Raw genomic sequence first — 20,251 nt, 5'->3', positions numbered from 1 at the left:
CTAAAAGGTTACTTGACGTGTTTATGTAGTTTGAGAAAGATATTTAGATTTATATAATCAACATGTGTCATGTATTGATAAAGCACTTATCCCAAAAGTATTTTAAATTCATCATTTTTGTACGACGAAAAGGTCACATAGTTTTCTGAAACTAAATGCCATTTAGAAAAAAACCTTTTTACCAAGAGGATATTCTGCTTTGTAATTAGTCATTAAAAAATCAGACAGCATTACAGTGGCAAGACCTATGAAACGAGAACAATAAAACAATATCTGTTCTTATGAAACAGTCAACAAAATCAACAGTAAAACAATGCCAGTGACGATACTAATTAAAAGTTATTTCTGAGCAACAGTAAGTATTAGTTAAACTGTGTTTTTAGAAATTACATAGAAAACATGATGTTCTTTTCCTTATTTGTCGGAATGTTATAGAAAAAAGACTATAATTTTTAGCATTAAAGAGCAAAATATAAAAAGAAAGAAAAACAAGTGGAAGCATATGAGTTCCAGATTAAATTCATTGACACGAAGAACGTCGACTGAGTAAGCAGTTCTTGCTATGCATTTATCATCCGTCACTCAATTCCAGTCAGAACCAATAGTAAACAAACATCAAAACCAGAAACCGAACTGATACGGTAATATTCAGAATGACTTTACCGGTAATGTACGATTATCTTTCATAGCTAGATTTATATAAGCGGACAATCGATGTGATGTATTATGGAGTTAATATGTCTCACTAAGTTGGGAAATTGCCGCGGTGAAACGGTATCTAATCGTATGTTACTACACATAATAGGCATAATGAAATTATCGGGTTCGTCTTTGTTGCTAGCTTTCAATGTTCCATCATCATTACTAAAGAAAAAGATCTAGATATGTTTTGCATGCATTCAGCTTCATATAAGTACATGTTCAAGGCAAGTCGCCTTGCCAGTCTGGGTGCACTATTAGTATCCGTTGGAATACAAACAAATAAATAAGGTAAACATTATTGAGTCATTGTAAAACAATTAATGACATACTTTCAACTTAAAGCTTAACTGCATGAACACAGATTTACGAATCACCCTCAAAAGACATACCGTGGGATAATAAAAAAAACTCATCAAAGATACCAGGCAGACGATTTTGTACGCCAGACGCGCGTTTCGTCTACAGAAGACCAATCAATGAATCACGCTCGAATCAAAAAGTTAACAAGCAAAAAACAATAGTACGAAGTTGAAAAGCATTAACGATGAAAAATTCCGCCAGTTATAGCTGATGTAATCTATTTCTGGGGTAAAAAATCCTTAATATATCGAAAATTACAAGTTTTGTAAAGAAATGATTTTCAAATATGACAAATTCATGTCAACACATAAGTTCTGACTACTGGGCTGGTAATACCATCAGAGAGAAAGCCACGACCAGCAGTAGCATCGACCGGTTGTAAAAACACTCATCAAGGATAACAGGCATATAATTTTGTACTCTAGACGCGCGTTTTGACTACAAAAGATTTATCATTGACACTCGAATCCAAAAAGTAAAAAAGGCCATTACATGTACGAAGTTGAAGAGCAGTGAGGGAAAAATTACAGCTAAAGTAATCCATTCCGCGGGTAGAAAATCCTTCTAACTAACAGACAATAGGTTGGTAAGTATTGTACTATGATGGAGCTTATTATCTTGATTAAAAGCATTGAAGACACAAACCTTGTTTCCAATTTTGCAAAAATCCGATTTCCCCGAAAGATATATTTTGATTTTATTTTTCTAAACTGTATAGTTTATGTTTTCCTCAAAATGTATGTCGATTTCGTAGGTATCATACATTTGAAGAATTCATCAACAAAACAAATCTAAATCGATAAAAAATATTATTATCAATAACATTAACATTCTTAGTTTTTGAAATGGCACCCTTGATGACGTATCTGTTTGTAAGCATGTCATTTATCAACTAAGCATCACGTTCCAAATCTTTCCGTGCAGACATTATGTTGGTTTCACGAATTCTCAGAAAATAACTGCATGTAAGAAAGTTTGAAGTTAATTTTCTGACCAACGCACGCAATGCTCACTGATGGTCAATTATCTTTATGACAATATGTAGGAAACAAAAGTGAAACCTTCCGTTTGCTTAATGGTAGTTTTTATAACATGAAAACTAATGATTTATCTAAAAGAGTATGATCCGTCGCACTTTCATCTTGAACTGACACAGTCATGCATTTCCAAAGTGTCTGCTAATGACATAAATCATTAAAATAGAATGGGTTTGGTCACCGATTACAGAACAAAAGAAGAGGGGTAAATATAGATTTTTCCACTGCATCGAGTGTGATACGATATTTATCCACTCGAGACAATTAAGTTTGAAATTTAAAAACGCGAGGATGTCCGAGCGTTTCAAATATTAAAAATTTAACTGTCGAGAGTGGATAAAGATTGTAGTATTGTACGAGATTTGGTGGTGGAATCTAATGATTTCTAGACGATAAGCAGACACACTTAATCCATATTTTCGAATGATCTGCAAAAAGATGTGTTCTTTCTATGTGAAGTCATCAGGTATGGTCGCCTTTTTTCATGACGTCACAATAGGAATTTCAGAGGAAGGCAAGAAATTTTATGTCATTATCGAGTTTTGACCAATGAAAAACTGAGTTTAAACGAACCACACGTTGATTAAATAAAAATAATCAAAAGGGTAGGAAAAGGATAAATCTGATAGGAATTAGAAAAATAATGATATACATTACAAGTGAGAGGTTTAGCTAGATATAAAACCAGGTTTAATCCACCATTTTCTACATAAGGAAATGCCTGTACCAAGTCAGGAATATGACAGTTGTTTTCAATTCGTTTGATGTGTTTGGGCTTTTGATTTTGCCATTTCATAAGGGACTTTCCATTTTGAATTTTCCTTGGAGTTCGGAATTTTTGTTACGTTACTTTTTACGAAATATCACGTTATTAACCATTTTTAACAAATGTTTCTGTTTATTTGTATTATCAATCCGCTTGTTCCATTTTAATTTGTGTGATATTTTCTATAGTCCCTTACTGTTAACATTTCTAAAATGAATAAAAGGAGGTATTTGGAATGAGTCAATGAAACAGCAACCCAAACATACAAATAACCAAAGGCATACACAAAGCATATAACAAAAGACACATGTTTATACAACATGATCAGCTCGTAATCCCCCCTTCAAAAATAAATTCTCTAAAAATAAGATATGATATTTAAGTCTAGATATAAAAATAACGAGATGTGGTATGATTGCCAATGAGACAACTATCCACAAAAGTTCAAATAAAGTGGGTGTAAGCAATTATATGCAACCATAAGGACTTCAACAATGAGAAAAACCCATACCGTATAGTCGGCCATAAAAGCCCCCGACATGAAAAAAATGGAACAATTTAATTGAGAAAACTAACGGTCTAATTTATAACAAAACAATTTACAATAAAACAAATATGACAGACAAGAACCAACGACAACAACTGAACTACAGGCTCCTGACTTAGGTCAGGCACATAAATATTGTGGCGAGGCTAAACATGTTTATAAGCGTTCAACCCTCCCCTAACCTGGGACAGTGGTGTAACAGCACAAAATGAGAACAAACTATTAAAATCAAATGTACGCATTTTGAACTATTTTACTAACTTTTATTCACATTTATTTATCATTGAAATTTGACCTGGACATTTCATCATTTCGACTTATAATTACAATTTTTTAACTTTTTTCTTCTTTCATCTACGTGGCTGCTTCCGTTACATAGAAATTCATTAATAAGCATAAATGTATAGTTTTGCGAGTACTCAATCCATCTCTATTATCTATATATGCTAAATAACAAGTGTTAATTTAACACAGCGAAGTCATTTTGGTGCGTCTTTATTTAGTATTAATTAAAAAAAAATAGTGTGAGGTGTCTGAGACAGAAACCCTATAACAAAACAACTAAAAAAGGGATGAAGTGTAATTACTTCTAATTATAATGATACCGAAATTATATCGAATGAAATTTAAAATGATAAAATATTTATTCCGTGTTCTCATTATGACAATCGGGACAACTACTTCTCTTGATTGTTATTTTCCTTTTCTCTTTTGAGTATTTTCCTTATGCTTCTTTATATGAAGTGTGCATATTTCCCTTGGCTTATGCGTATATGATTAACATCTTAGATTTCAATGATTTGATTACTTAAACATTCTGTACCATGACTACAAATATACCGAATTTGTAAAAATATCCCATATTTTATTACAAATGTAAGAAATTCTTGTGGAGAATGGTTTCTTTTTGAAGAAATTTAGAACAATTTAAGCAAAAAATATTTATCTAAATTATTAATCTAACACAAAAAAAAAACACAGAATTAAAATTTGCTCGCAACACGTATCATCGCGACAAATGAGAAACAAATTTAATATTGAGAAAGATATATCAACGATGGACGAGCAACGATTACGAATTATCTAGTGAGAATCAATTTCCTGAACAAATATCGTGGTTAAACATATGCCACCAACTGTTGTGCTCACGAAATCGTGTTTCTAGAAAAAGCTACTCTCGACACAAAAAATTCCTAGCCAAAAATATAAAACGTCAAAGTGAGAAAAATTTATTGTTTCACAATTTTGACAGTAGTTTTGGGATCCTGTTTGACTTCTTGACTTTTATTAATGCAAATGCATAATTTAAATGCTTTATCTTGAAGAATAATATAAGATATCATATATCAATCTGTAAAAGTTTGCAATCTTCAACATTTATGCCTCGGGAAAACTAATGAATGGTAGATAGCAACATAATGTGTCCATAGATTTTAAGAGAGTAGGAAGAATTACACATTTAAACTTGTTCTAATGATTATAACAATTATGAGCTTCAATAAAACATACAAAGAGGTGGTATGAATAAAAGGGTAGTGTTAAGATCTTGTAGATGGAAAACTTTGCAGGATAGTGAAGTTGTAAAAAATAAAGAACACATTCGCACGCATACAACCCCTACGGACGAGGTTATCCAGAATAAAAGTTAAATATGTAAAGGTGACGCTATTTCTTTAAATATTCCAGACTTTCAGTCGTATCACATAATTAAGAAAGAATGGAGATGTGTAGAATATTTATGCAAAAACTTAATAAACACAGCTGTGGTGCGAAGGTAAGAAAATATTTTAAGGTCTTAATAAGATATTCAAAAATAGTACTACTAACAAAGTGCACCTAGACTTGATGAGAATAATCAGTATGGAGAACGAATCTTTAAAAGAGTTTAGTTCAATAACATAAACGGCACCAACTTAACTGCACCAGATGCGCATTTCGACTGTCAACCTTGTGAGTCCCAATTGATGTAGCGATATGTCCTGCATATGTCATATATGTATACCAGCTTATCCGTGAATTTTTGACTTGTATTCCAATTCCGTCATTGATTCTGTGTTGCTATCGACATATAATTTAGATATTGGTTCATATTTTCGTGTTGGTGTTATATAACATGTCTTCATTAATACTCTTATGTTTGTATTCCAATTGTATAACATTTGATCTTTCAGCATAAATATATATCTAAAGAGAACAATCTTTCGCAAGTCAAGTCAAATAAAATATGTTTCATATTGAACTCTGTCAAATAAATATTATACATCAATGGTTAAACATATTGTAGTGATGTAATAAATATCTGTCAAAAAGAAACAGAGTAGTTACATGGCATTATTCCAATTGAAGTGTCCAATACAGGTGCTTCTTTTAATAACTTACTCAGGTACGGAATGAACTCAGGTACTTGCCAAGGGAAAACAGTTCATATTTCAGGTGTTGCGGTCCGAGAGTATTTTTGAATCATGATTGATGGCGTTTTTATCATGTACAATTACGCTAGTTATAACTATATAAAATGCATATAAAGCATTTTTATAGTATGTCTTTTAACCAAAAAAGTAGTAGTAAATGAACGTTTGTAGTTGTGAATAACTCACCAAAGATACCAGGATTTTAACAGATGAGAAGAATTTTGACAAGTTCTACAATATTGAAAACTTTACATTATATTTAAATGAAGATAATACAAACGCATACCTTTTCCCCTGAAGAAAATTCCATAGATTGAGATTGGTAGATATGAAAGAGTAAAGAACATACAAATGGTGTCAACTTTTAATAAGCTTTGTCTCACACATTAGCTGTCAATTTTCTCCACCAATTATTGTTTGCTCATGTATCATTTATTTAGTGTTAAAAATTCTGTTATTTTTATTTCGCCTGGCTAGATCTTATTACACAAAGTTTATGTCCCATTAAGTTGTCCAAGGTTATTGTATAAGCTAGTGGATAGACATACAAGTTTTGCGGGTTATAAAACAAAACACTGGGATACCATTCCCTTGGTACAGTGTATGAAATAATTACTTCTGATTCATGATAGGTTATGTTTTATAATAAATATGTTGATTTTAGTGCAAATATATTCTGATAAAAAATCAAACCAATCAATCAATCAACTAAAAACGTATGGTAAATAGGTAAAACGTAAAGTCTTAAAATTCTAATATCACAACTCAATAATTTCATTTATATAACTTGACATGTATTACTTAAAGATAAAAAAAAAATTGTTTTGTCCTTTTCTGAACAGATGATATGTTACGTGTTTAACACTGTCAGTGAAAATGAGTCTGACATATAAAGTTCAGAAAAGTAAAATGTGTTGTGTGAAGAAATATTGTCTCATAAATTCCGACATTTTTTCCAGTAGTAACATTTTATACTCAATGAAGAAAATTATCTTGGAATATCATTTATGCCCTTAATCGTTGACAAAGTTTTATTCTTTGTTTACTTTGAACAATATATACATGCTTCTACGTGACATTTTCTATTTTTATTAAAATGACAATGCCTATGTCATTCTGTGACTCTCCATGCTTTAAAACAAGCCATCGTTGATTTTATTCTTATATAAAAGGGCATAGTTTGTGATCAAGAACAATATATAATCTACAAAAAGTAAAGCGATTGAATCATTACTAGAGGTGAACCAATGTACCCAAGAAATGTATCAAATTCTTTCCAAGTCACGTTTGAACTTTTGTTTTTGAATGATTTGATAAGTATTTCGGCGCTGCTATGAGACATATATCTTTTGTCAGTTGATATGTAGGTCATATGAGAAAATTTCGCCGAATGAGAAGCACTTTTTTAGAGGGAAAAATGTAGATTTTATAATGAATATCGTCGCAAGATACTTTGGCACAAGTATTTATATATTTTGTTCTCAAATATTTTCACAGGAACGTCTTTTTTAAAAGAGCGGCGAAAGATACCAAAGGGACATTCAAACTCATAAGTCGAAAATAAACTGACAACGCCATGGCTAAAAAAGAAAAAGATAAACAGACAAACAGTACACAAAACACAACATAGAAAACTAAAGACTGAGCAACACGAACCCCACAAAAAACTGGGGGTGATCTCAGGTGCTCCGGAAGGGTAAGTAGATCCTACTACCCATCTGACATTCGTCGTGTTGCTCATGTAGGTACAAACCGGTTATAAGTCTATTTTACAAAACATATCCAATACGTGAGATATTGTTATTCAGTTCTTCTATTTATCTTTGTCCTAACTTTCGCTCCCTGACTTTAGAAACATAATCAAAATGACATTGAACAGTTCTGCTTGTTCAAAAATGTTTATTTGCATCCTTCTGGGTAGTATGCAGTGGTCTGGTATGAAATTGAGCAGTGAGTTAGATGGCACATAAAAGTTTAGTATGTTTGACCCCATCGCGATTTTTAAGCTTACATGTAGACTATACCAAGAATGTAATAGTTGTCTTCATCATTTTCATTTCTTCTTATTAGCACTTAACGGTTTATATCCGATGGTTTCAAAATAACAGTATATCATTATACTACATATTCTTTAATTTTGGCATTTACTGGAAGCTATTACACCAATGGTTCCAAGTCGTGAAGTTGAATTTATTTATTCGATTTTTTTTTTCGAACGCCATCACCAGTTTGTTGACCGTTATGGAATATCTGTTTCACAGATGATAACAGATATGTTCAATTGTCGTAACCACAATCCTGTCCTCTTGTCCTCTTATGTGACATTACCGACAAATTTTTATCATCGATTTTGTACTGACATGAGCAACACGACCTAACCACATGTGGAGCGGAGCACCTGATATCACCATAGTTTTTGGTGGCGTTCGTGTTGCTCAGTCTTTAGTTTTTTATGTTGTGTTTTGAATACTGTGATTTGTCTTTTTTATTGTTTTTGCCATCGAGTTCAAATATCACTCTGGTATATACTGCCTCTCTTTAACTGACTATGTGCTTCCATTTGGTGGTACATGGTAAAAGTTAAAAGGTAACAAAACACAATGTCATGCCGGTCAGTAACCTGTGGTATTGTGGTCTATGTTTTGTTGTGGCTATACTGTGATTTGTAGTGCTTTTTCAGATATCTCTTCAATGAATAAATCGCTTCATATTTATTTTTGGATACAATTGGGTTGTCACACAAACAAAGACCACATGTTGCAAAATGACCAAGTTAAACACAGAAGCAAACAATGAACGGTCATTATATAATTTATTTTCCAATGTATAAAGTAAAGGCTGATAAAACGCAAAACATTTAATGTTACGAGTCAGAAAAAAGTGAGAAAAAGGAACTAAAAAGTCAGAAATGTTAATTCACTTTTATCTGAAATCCTTTCTGACACACTATTTAAGTTTTGCAACTTTGGTAAGATAACTTACACATTTCCTTATTGTATTACAATTGTCAAAAATATATTCCAACAGATTTTAGTATGTTTTTCTCTCTCGTAAAATTCAGTCGAACTTTTGTTTTCCACAAATTTCGTTAAAGAGTTCAAACGTTACGGTCATATATTAAAACGTTACGGCATATATCAAAACGTTATGGCATATATTTAAAAAATGTTACGCATATATTAAAACGTTACGGCATATATTAAAACGTTACGGCATATATTTAAACATTACGGCGGCATATAATCATAAACTATTCAATGTTCTTAGTATTTATATATTATTCAAGATGAAATTCAGAAACATTTTTTATGGGGTTTGATCACTTTGAAATCGGTCAATAATTTCATTTCAAATAATTATATTTAAATGTAAAATTTTGGTTATATCAAGATGTTAAATAGAGAAAAATGAATATGTTATATATTTATGAAATAAATTTACTTACTTTGTGAAAATGAAACAAGTTGTTCCTTTCCTCCTTATAAAGAAATCAAGCCCATATCGTTATTGCATACATCTATGAATCGGTACTTTCTATCAACGTTACAACTTGTTCTCAATTAGTTCCAACTAAGACTTACTAATAGTTTATGTGTGTAAGCATTTAATATACGATGTTAATTAATTGCTCTTTCAGATTTCAAAAGGACAAAATTAAGGTCTGTCTAGACTAGAAGAAAAAGAGCTATCCTTCTTTTACTTAACAGTTTTATATAGAAAACTGATTACTAGTAACGTATTAATAGTCCTATTTTAGGAATTAAACAATAACAAAAATAGATTTCCAGGATGTAAGATTCAATTGTCTTGTCATAAAATCTCGCAAATTCATGAAAATGTTGTTAAATATTATTGATATAGCCATTAAATGGCATGACCAATACCCAAGATCATTAGGTGTGTAGAGTAACCAATGAAAAGACAGCTTACAAGGAGTAATTTGACGGCTACTGTGATATAGTTAACAACATCCTTGTACCTGTCGTGTTTTGTTTATTATACTGAAATATAATATGTTGCACTAAATTGATACAATCAAATATGCACTCTAAGGTTCAATGGAATTTCATAAACCTGACAGTAAAATATTTTGAATATATTAAGAGCGATGACGATATTAATGGATCCACACCTTTCCAATATTGTATGTTTAATGTATCATAACAGACATAAACGCATCGGTTGCGGAAATCAGGTTAGGGTTGGGTAAAGTAGTGCAATGCCAAAACTGTTGCAATGCATACTTGAAGCACAATTAATATGAGAACTGTTTATTTTTCAAATTACTAATTTGTACGTAAATTTTACACTGCATTGTACGGTGATTGAAAGATCGGTTGGAAACAGGGGTTTTAAAGAAAGCGATAGTAGATATGATAATTTCCAATTAGTTTGTTGGATCAATCAACCTCGGGTATTTATGTGTAACATTAGATAATGTTAATGATCAGTTTACATTTTGTACGAAATAGTGTACACTTGTGATGATCTATATACACGTTGTCACATTCAGTCTGATGGGTGGCATTAGATAAAATGCATATGTATGCAATGCTCTCAGCATGTTTTATTTCCCGAAAGATGCCTTTTTATAATATGATTGGAAATGTAAATGGATGTTATTCAAGTTTTGTAGGTTTGCCATGCCGTAAAAAGTTCATCCCATGGTTTCATTAGCAAATTGTGTTTATACTGTTGCGAAGTGCATGTACACCATCAGGAATATAACAGTTGATCACTAATTGATTTAAATGTTATCATTTGGAGGGATTGTTTTTGGAATTTTTATAAAGACATTGTTCTTTATACCTTGAAGTTCAGTACAGTCATTTGTCATTTTCTATTTTAAAGATGGCCAATAAACATTGAGTCTTCATTATCTGACTTTTTTCATATTAATACCATACAATGTAAGCTCATGTAAACAATATGAAGTTTCTTTATTAGATGAGAAAAAAAACTATTGATAAAAAAATAGTGTTTTAACATGCTTTCAAGTAGAAAGACTTCGATAATCTGTTTATCGTACTGTTTTACTTGAACTTGTTTAAAAGCTTACAAACGAATGTTAATATGTTGTATGAATACGCATCAAGTTAACCATAATGAAAAAGCTCATATACGCTTGGACAACATGATTTCGGCAACTCTTTAAAAAGTTATCCTTTGTTATATAATATATTCATTAAAGTTAAATTTAAAAAAAAAAGAGGTTATAACCCGATGTTTTATGATAAAATGTGCAAGTCTATAAGAGATCTTAAATTTTCTGAAACAATAAATCTATTGATTGAACAGAAAAATTAAAAAAAAAGATGTTAAGTCTTGTTTTGTCGTGGAGCTTGATTATTCTAACAGGAAAAAAGGAAACGAAGTGAATGTATCGGCAATATTATTCTAAATATTACTTCCACAAATTATCAAACATTGTACTATTTAGGTGTTTTCTATATTTTACATCTATTTACGCATTAAAGATAACCAAGAAGCCCTAAGTCTAATCTTATACTTTTTTATAAGGATATTTACAAGTATAAAGATTTATCTCGATAAAAACTTATATTTACATTAGCAATGATGGCAAACGTGTGTAAAGTTTTTTTTCTGGATTTACGTGAATCCGGTCCAGTAGTAGATGTACTTGGCCTGAATAAGTCTTACATGTAAACTCGAAACTTAAACTTTTAACAGAATGTAAAAAAAGCTTTATTTACAATTGAACTATTAGAGAATGTACTTAACACTGTCACAATTCATTATTGTACATTCAGCAGAGTGTATTATGAATAAAAAGACTTTTAATAATACATACATGAAACGAATGTATATTGGATTTTAGAAAACAGATAAGTACGTGTAAATGATTAAATATATATATAAGAAAATTTATTTTGCCATAGGCAAAAGGGAGGAGTAATAAATACACTACAGCTATCTGAGGACAAAAATTCATATTTAATGTTTACCATAACTGTTAAATTAGTATTATTCATTTTTTTAAATCCACATGTAAAATATACCTGCATGTAGTCTAGCCATATTTCTTTAGTTTATTTATTGAAATATAAGCAAACTAATTTTTAATAAGATAAGAAATATTTTGCTTTCAATTTCTGTTGAAATGTTGCCTTAAAAAGTAACACAATTAATGTATATGTATCTGAAGATTTATATTGCTTTTAGCGTTTGAAAGCACGAAAGCCAATTTGGGAAATATCAAAAATATAGTTTGATTTTGTTTTTAAAGACTTAAAGACGTTAAAAAAACCTTGCAAATTCACAATGAATACATAATTATGAATTTTTCGTCGAACTATAACACAAAATTTATTTTAACGGATATCAAAAATTTTAAAAAATAGTAACATATGATAAATTCACAAATTCTGCAAAATCTTTATAAATAGCAAGAGGTGTGTGGTATAAGACAATTCCATTATGTATATAAGTATAAGAAGGTGTGGTATTTCCATTTTTCATTGAGACAAGTATTTCAAAGACCAAAGGTCAAGGAATTAAACAACATAAGGTCATCGTACCTCCTTCAACAATGAGAAAAACCCATACCCTATAGCAAGCTATAAAAGGCTCCGCGATGACAAAATACGAAATAATTCAATAGAATCATTCTGTGAGCTGTCAACCTGGTAATAGTACAACATTAGATCAAAACTGTAATAGTTAGTTGAAATATTTCATCAGATCGGTACTAAGCATAATCTATTCATGTGTGACCATACTAAAATGAAAGCTATAAAAGAAAAAATTCTATACTATAAAAAATATTCTGAATATAGAAAAAATGAAAAGGTGTTTACATTATGTCATATTCAATTCATGGATTGTTAAATAAAACAATATTTGTAACAGAAAACAATTGCGTTACTATTGAATTGAAAAAAATGGTAATGTAACATTAGAATAGTAAGGCTAGTTCTATTCTAAATATCTATGTCACAGATGACCTCTGATATGTTCCAATTGCCGAAGCTACAATCCCATCTTCTTTTTCTCGATTGTCACATTACCGTATTAGACTTATCACCAAATGATTTTAATATGAGCAAAACGGCGGTTCTTTTATACATTTATTTGTTTAGGTGTTGTAAGATTTATTTTCTTATCATGTATTGTGTTATGTTGCTTATAATATAAAAATACCCTAATGTGTCTGATGTTTATATGATTAATTGATTTTTGTTGGCTAAACGTTCAGTAGCAAATACTTCATGCATATTTAAGACGAGAAAAAAAAAACCAATACAATAGGTAAATAATACAAGGTAGGCCGACCGGGATGAAGGATGGAAAATTTTGACGCCATTGGAACATGAGAGTATGTTTGGAATGGGAAGAAATTTTGACTTGCAACAATGTTTACCTGTTGGGCTTTGGGGGTTAATAAAGCACTTGAACTTGAAGGACCTAGCAACCAGAAGTATTTTATTTTTAACGGGTTTCAAATTCGTTATTATGATTTTTCTAATTGATTATTTATCAAATTCACAATCACAAATTTTAAAACCTGCTATACGTAGTATACATTAGCCAATATGCATGGTTGTTCAAACGACACAAATACAATTAAAAAACTTAATATATTTGAAATATTGGACAATTTCATGGTGCAAAACTTTTTTATTGAATAATTTGTACAAGAAGCATAATTATTATTATATTGAACACACTCTGATTTTATGTTTTTATTCCTCATTCTATCAGTATAGTTGAATGTTTTCTATGCATGTACAGTTATATAATTTATATTCTCAATGAGAGCTTAAAAAATAAAAACTATATATTGTTATTCATGTTTGTATAAAATAGTGATTTAATTAAAGACAAGTAAATGTTCTTTTACATGATTTTTGACGTGTTATAAAACTATGAATTTCAAGTCCAATGTTCTGTTTTTACTTATTGTTTTTGATTGCCATTTGGTATCTCTTCCTATTGTTTTGGTTAAAAACCTTTCCAATTAAGTTCCAACAATCCCTGGCAGTCAGTTGATTTTTTTTCTCTGTTTTGATATTACAGTTTAAGACGGGTTTAAAGAATCATATTTTACTAATCCCAATATCGTAATGAAAAAGAAGCATAATTTTTCAATGAAAATGAGTGCTATGTTGTTACAATAACATGTGTAACATAACATGTCAGTTTGGGATCTCAATGCAATCGAGCATTAAAGATGGGTAGGAATTTTCATTTTTATGTATCTGCCAAGAAATGCTATACATTGGATGGTTTGATAAAGTATAGTAAGTATTATACCGCATAAAGATGTTCATAAAGTGGACAGTGACAAGTTTTAATTTCTTTGTTCTTTTGCCAGACAAAAACTTTAGCGAAACCCTTCAAAGTTAGATTGACGAAGTTTTAGTGAAGCTTAACATAATGGTAGTATACCACTATAAGACATGCGGAAGAGTCTTACAACAAATGAAATTCTGTTTTACTGTTATAATTATAGCGATAACATATTTTAGTAACTTAATTCTTTTAAACATGTAAAACTGTAATTAAACAAATGGAAGTGAATGTGAGCAACGTTTCGTAAAATGAATGATACATGTGCTTGATGACATGGAGCCGTTTCTATATTCATTGATTAGAAATGTCCCTTTTGATACTCAAACAAAAACAAATGAAGGAAAGTGTAAATATATTTACAATTAATATAGGATTGCGATTTTCTAATACTCCAGTAAAAAAAATAACAGCACTAAATTATCTAAATTTCAAAATTCAACACGACATACAACATTTTGACAAAATGTATATACATACATATATATGTATGTTATCAATAACATTACCGGTACCAATTTTTCTGCAACAGATGCGCATTTCGACAAAAAATGTCTCTTCAGTGATGCTTGAGGCTGAAATATTAAAAGACCCAAAACTTATTAAAAATATGATGAGCTTATAAAGCAAAAAGGACAAAAAGTATAGCCAAAGCCGGCCAAGATTTAAATAAGGCAGATATGTTCCTTAATTCAAATAATTTTCAAAAGTTTGTACCAGCAAATTTAAATAGCACAATATCCATAATTTCATGCCAGTACTGAACTAATGACAATACAGAAATGTAGACAATGGATTAGAATAATAACAATATCTTATACATACCCGTATCATGTTAGTATCCATTTGACAAATTCCTGATAATTATCTGTTTTTCAATGTAATATTTGTAGTTACTAACTTTCACCATGTTACGATGTTTCTCAATTAATATCAATTGACTCTACCCCCAAAATGATACTCCCCCGCTTACGTGGATATAGCAATACCAAAAATACAGTCTATGACATAGTCACGGCAAAACTTTATTTTTAATAAAAGTTAAATGCCATGCTAAAATATTTATCACAAAAGTACTATCCCGATGGTGTCACAACCAGTTTAATCAGCCAGTAGGGAATGAATTATCACTACTGGGGCTGGCGTTACTGTATTTTTTGCCCTTCGGTTCATCTCTTGATTAATTAGATCAGTCGATATGAATGTTTTAGGTAATGAGACATTTTATTGGAAGGTGATAATTAGTATATGAGTGTGATAATGATTGGTTTCATAGGATATTGTATATATGAAGTTGTTTTAGACAAAATTAAACCACAATAGTATGATATTGGACATTTGAAGGCTAATTGGGTATGATAAGTATCGCGTAGATTAGAAAACTGTCGTTAGCTCGTATAAAATTAATAAGAGTGCATGACAATTGACTGCAGGGTTCCAGAGTCTACTTGATTATATTGGACCAAATTTACAGGAAATTCTGTAATCGTCAAGAAACAGGATTACGATTCCATACAATGACTGACGCTCCATTGTATATTTCTTTCTCTTTGATTTAAAAATTTGCATGTCTTCGTTATTTATGTTGACTATAATCTCTCAAGTATAAGATTCAGATTAAGTTTTAAAATACTTGGATAAGTAACAAAGGTATGGAAGGAATATTTCAACCGTTAAGCCCATACACGATTTCTGGATCCCAATTATTGTCACGTTCACAAATTACGTCCATTTTGATTGCTCACCCGATGTTGTCAATATTAAGGAACTATCATCAATAGTCATACAAGTGGGAGGTTTAGCTAGCTATACAGTTAGATTTAACTCACTAATTTCTTAGGAAAATGCCTGTACCAAGTCAGGAATATGACAGTTGTTTCCCATTCGTTCCATTTGTTGATATAAATTTGTTAGGTTTTATGGACTTCCCCATTTTTGAATAGAGTTCAGAATTGTTGTTAATATTTGTTTTGGTCTATACTTGATCATGAAAGATTTGAGTAAATAGTGTATTTCGTGAGCTTGTTTTGCTTTTGTGTCAGTGTTTTTTATGTTAAGTTAATGACTTCTAAAAATAAGGAGATGTGGTATGATGGCCAATGAGAAAACTATCAACCAGAGACCAAAGGACGAGGATGTAGTAGGATACTAGCTGACCTTCAACAATGAACAAAACCCTTACCGTATAATAATCTATAAAAGACCCGAATATGATAAAATGTGAATCTATTCAAAAGTGAAAAGCAAACAGCCTAATTTATGCTTAAAAACATAAACAAAAACCAAACAAATAAGGCTCATGACTTGGGACAAGCTCAACGCATGATGTAGTGTTAAATAAGTGTGTGTAAGCACTCAACTCTCTCCTAACCTTGAACATTGGTGTTACAGCACAATATAGGAACACACTATAAACAGTTGGAAAAAAGTAAAATAACAAAAATACCAAACTCCAAGGAACATTCAAAACGGAGAGTCCCTTATCAAATGGCAAAATCAAAAGCTCAAACACATTAAACGAAAGGAAAACAGCTGTCATATTCCTGACTTGGTACAGACATTTCCTTGAGAAAATGGTGGTGTTAAATCTGGTTTTAAAGCTAGACAAACCTTTAACTTGCATGACAGTTGCATACAATTCTATTATATTGACAACAATGTGTGAGCAAAGCAAACAGACATTATTGGTAAAAATGTCAAAAATGAGGGTCGACACATCAGATTGGCAATACAGACGCAAAAAGTCCTAACAAAAAACAACATATAATGTAGCGATTTAAGCGTACACAAAGCTAATGTAAGCTAGTTCAGAGCCAATTATAACTAATAAATTATGCCCTTTTTCCCAGACTTTGCTTTCAATCAGTTAGCATCCAAAGGACTTAGTGTAAATACATGATAAACAATCTTAGAAAATTATGACCTTGTACAACGACAAAATATAAGTATCTTCTATGTCATTTAGTCTCTGGTATAGAGTTGTCTCATTGGCATTGATACCACATCTTCTTATTATATCGGAAGGATATATGACCAAAAATTATTCATGACTGTATAGCCATACATATTTAGCTATGTGTTAGTACCGATGAAGACCATATTTAATATTTACAGTGTTAAATATTAGAACAAAAACTTTTGTGTTGACATGCCATATACCTTTTCTGTAAATTTAGTGTTCATAAAATGTTTAATTAATCGAAACATCTAGGTTTTTCTACCCCAAGGCATAGATGGCCATAGCCGTATTTGGTACAACTTTTCAGAATTTTAGGTTTTGAATGCTCTTCAACTTCGTATATAATTAAGCCTTTCCACTGTTTGGTATTTGAGCGCCACTGATGAGTCTTTATATAGACGAAACGAGTGTATGGCGTACCAGTTTTTACGTACACTGGATATTTATAACCTTTCAGAATACAATAATACTTTTATTAAAAGGATACCTAGGTAAACATGGATCGTATCTTAATTTACAGGCTCTATTAACAACATTCCCGTTAACATTAGGACTATCCCGTTTGTAGTAAGATATCCACAAGTACAGTCAAACTTTTAAAGTTAATCTTTGTATCTATTAAAGAACTTAGTAAAAGTTTTCATTAATTTGTGACAGGGAAATCCCGGATATGATAATTTACCAGTTATACAAATATTACGTTAGTTGAAAAAAAAACATCAATACAAACTCGGACATAGCGAACGAGTTAGGAATACTGTTCAAGGTCAAATACGTTGTTGCAGAATTATCTACTCTGCGCCTCTATAAGATGTTCAGGAAAAAATATAAACAGAAAAGTATTAACTTATATTACCTATAAGAGACTAAAAGTTAATACAGGAATTTATGTCAGACAGGAAACTGTTTCAAATACATTTTCTGAATATTAAAAAGCAAGAAATATTGAAATGGAATTTGACAAATCAAATATTGTAAAAATATGTGCACTTCTTGTGGTTCTGTTTTTCAAATTTCTCTGAACTTATACGAATATATTTTCTGGTATAACACACTCAAATTTCGTAGAAGTAAAATAAAACTTAAACGATAAACGACAGGAGAGTTTGAGTTTGATACTACAGAGAAAAACAAGAATAATGTAGAAACAAATAAAAGATATTATTTGTATGAATGATTAACACTTAAATCGTCATGATCAAAGTATGTTTATACATAGTATCTTTCAGCAGTTAATGTCAGCCATATGATTGTAATGAGTAGAACTAAAAGTAAACTACATTCTTAAAATACTTTTTTGTTTCCTATCTGGAATTAATGAATTGGAATTCCTGCTAACGCGTAGGCTAAATCTCAGATGAAGTATACACGGGTTCCGTGTATACATTTTGTACGATCTTAGTCTATCTGTCCTTCTTTTGTCATTCGTGACTTATTTTTACATGACATTTTTAAAGGAAGTTTTCCTCGTTTGATTTTTTAGAAAGGAGTGCTCAGCCATTGGAAACACGGTGTAATGTTTAGTACTAGATAGAAATGAATTAAAGCAAAAAATAAATTAAAGAAGACCAAAAACAAATGCGCCGAGAACATATGAACCATATTCACGACACATACTGTTGTTGTTTAGGGTGACATTTAATGTTTTCTTGCAATGGTTGTTCTGGTTAATTATTAAGACCAACTTGTATCAACAGGTGAAAGATTGCAAATGTCAAAATATGATAACTTGTATAAAAAGCCTTTACAAAATATCATTTGTACACAATAACAACATACATACATATAAATCAATCTTAAATTATTCAACAACTTGTTACACAATCAAGCAAAAATGATTTACGTTTGTAAAAATATTAATAATTATAAGTTATAATCTTATAAATTTGTTCTTTTAAATGAAAATTCACAATAGTTAATTGCATTCCTCAACAAATTTTGCTGACTTGATTGAAAATCTGGACCTTAGGTTCTCTGCTATTTTACAATCCAAGATGGCGATAGACACCCATACTATCTTAAATCAGTTAAGATTATCACATTTAAATCTAAAGTTTAATTCATCTACTTCATATTTAAAAGGAGGTAACGGTATCATTCTAGTTTTCTATGATTTTATATGTTATCATTTTCAATAACTAAACAGTGTTTGCTAATTTTGATTTTCATAAAATTATAAACATCTGATTCCCTAATTTTCATGCTTTTTTCACATTTGTCGATCGGTGTGAGAAAAATATTTCTCATCTGTAGAGAAAACTTTATTTTCGGCAAATGATTTGTCGAAATTTAATCATGACGTCAAATTTTCTTGGTTTCTTCTGAATTTCCTACTGTGACGTCATGAAAAAAGGCGACCATTCCTGATGATGTAACATATAAAGAACACAACTTTCTGCAAATCTTTGAAAAGGAAGGATAAACTTTGTTAAGATATTCCCTTAAAATCTTTAGACAAACAGATTCCACCACTATAACTCGTGTATTATGATATTTCTCCACTCTCAACAGTCAAATTTTTATTATTTAAAAAGCTCGGCGAGCCTCGTGGTTTAAATTTTAAAATTTAACTGTCTCGAGTGGAGAAATATCGTAACACACTTGATGGAATCTATATTTCTCCTTTATCTAATACCAAAGAAATTCCACTAACAAAGATTAATTTCAGTTTCCTATATGTTCTTGATTTGCTCGTTTTTCTTCTAGAAAATCTGTAGATTTGTTCCCTAATTTTCTGTATAATTTTGTATGAACCGTAAAATATAGTTGGTTCTTAATAAATGAAATCTTTTTCCAATGTGTCAGAAAGAGGTGTGAGGTATATGGTAATGAAATAGCAACCCAAAGGACATACAACAGATAAATATTAAAAGTAAGGTGGAAGTGATCTCTCGAACGAAAACTTTAAAACTGAAAAGAAAAATATATTTTTTACTTATTGCTAGAAAATGTGTAGATTAAAAGAACAGTTACATTATTTTTAGTTGTTTATCAAAAGAGGATTTTATAAAGCAATAAAGGTTTAACACATTCTTCAAACAATTAAAGATTTAAAAACATATCAACCTTAATATACTGTTCAACAATCCTACTTTTCACCAGATAGCAAATAAACAATATGTACACCTTAAGCAAATATACAAATGTTCTTCAAAACAA

General features: G+C 30.6%; 1 protein-coding gene across 1 annotated transcript in view; it reads right to left on the bottom strand.

The window, feature by feature from the left end:
- The window catches only part of LOC127730370 (uncharacterized), a 64,330-nt gene extending 49,050 nt beyond the window's left edge, over positions 1-15,280 (bottom strand). Inside the window, exon 1 of the mRNA XM_052238747.1 lies at positions 14,959-15,280. Within this exon, the coding sequence (XP_052094707.1) occupies positions 14,959-14,979 (21 nt within the window). The 5' untranslated portion in view covers positions 14,980-15,280. The remainder of the gene's footprint in view (positions 1-14,958) is intronic.
- Between the last annotated feature and the right edge of the window lie 4,971 nt (positions 15,281-20,251).

The sequence above is a fragment of the Mytilus californianus genome, unplaced genomic scaffold, assembly GCF_021869535.1.
Source record: "Mytilus californianus isolate M0D057914Y unplaced genomic scaffold, xbMytCali1.0.p SCAF_2, whole genome shotgun sequence".
Lineage (NCBI taxonomy): Eukaryota > Metazoa > Mollusca > Bivalvia > Mytilida > Mytilidae > Mytilus > Mytilus californianus.
This window is presented reverse-complemented; position numbering and strand designations above follow the sequence as displayed.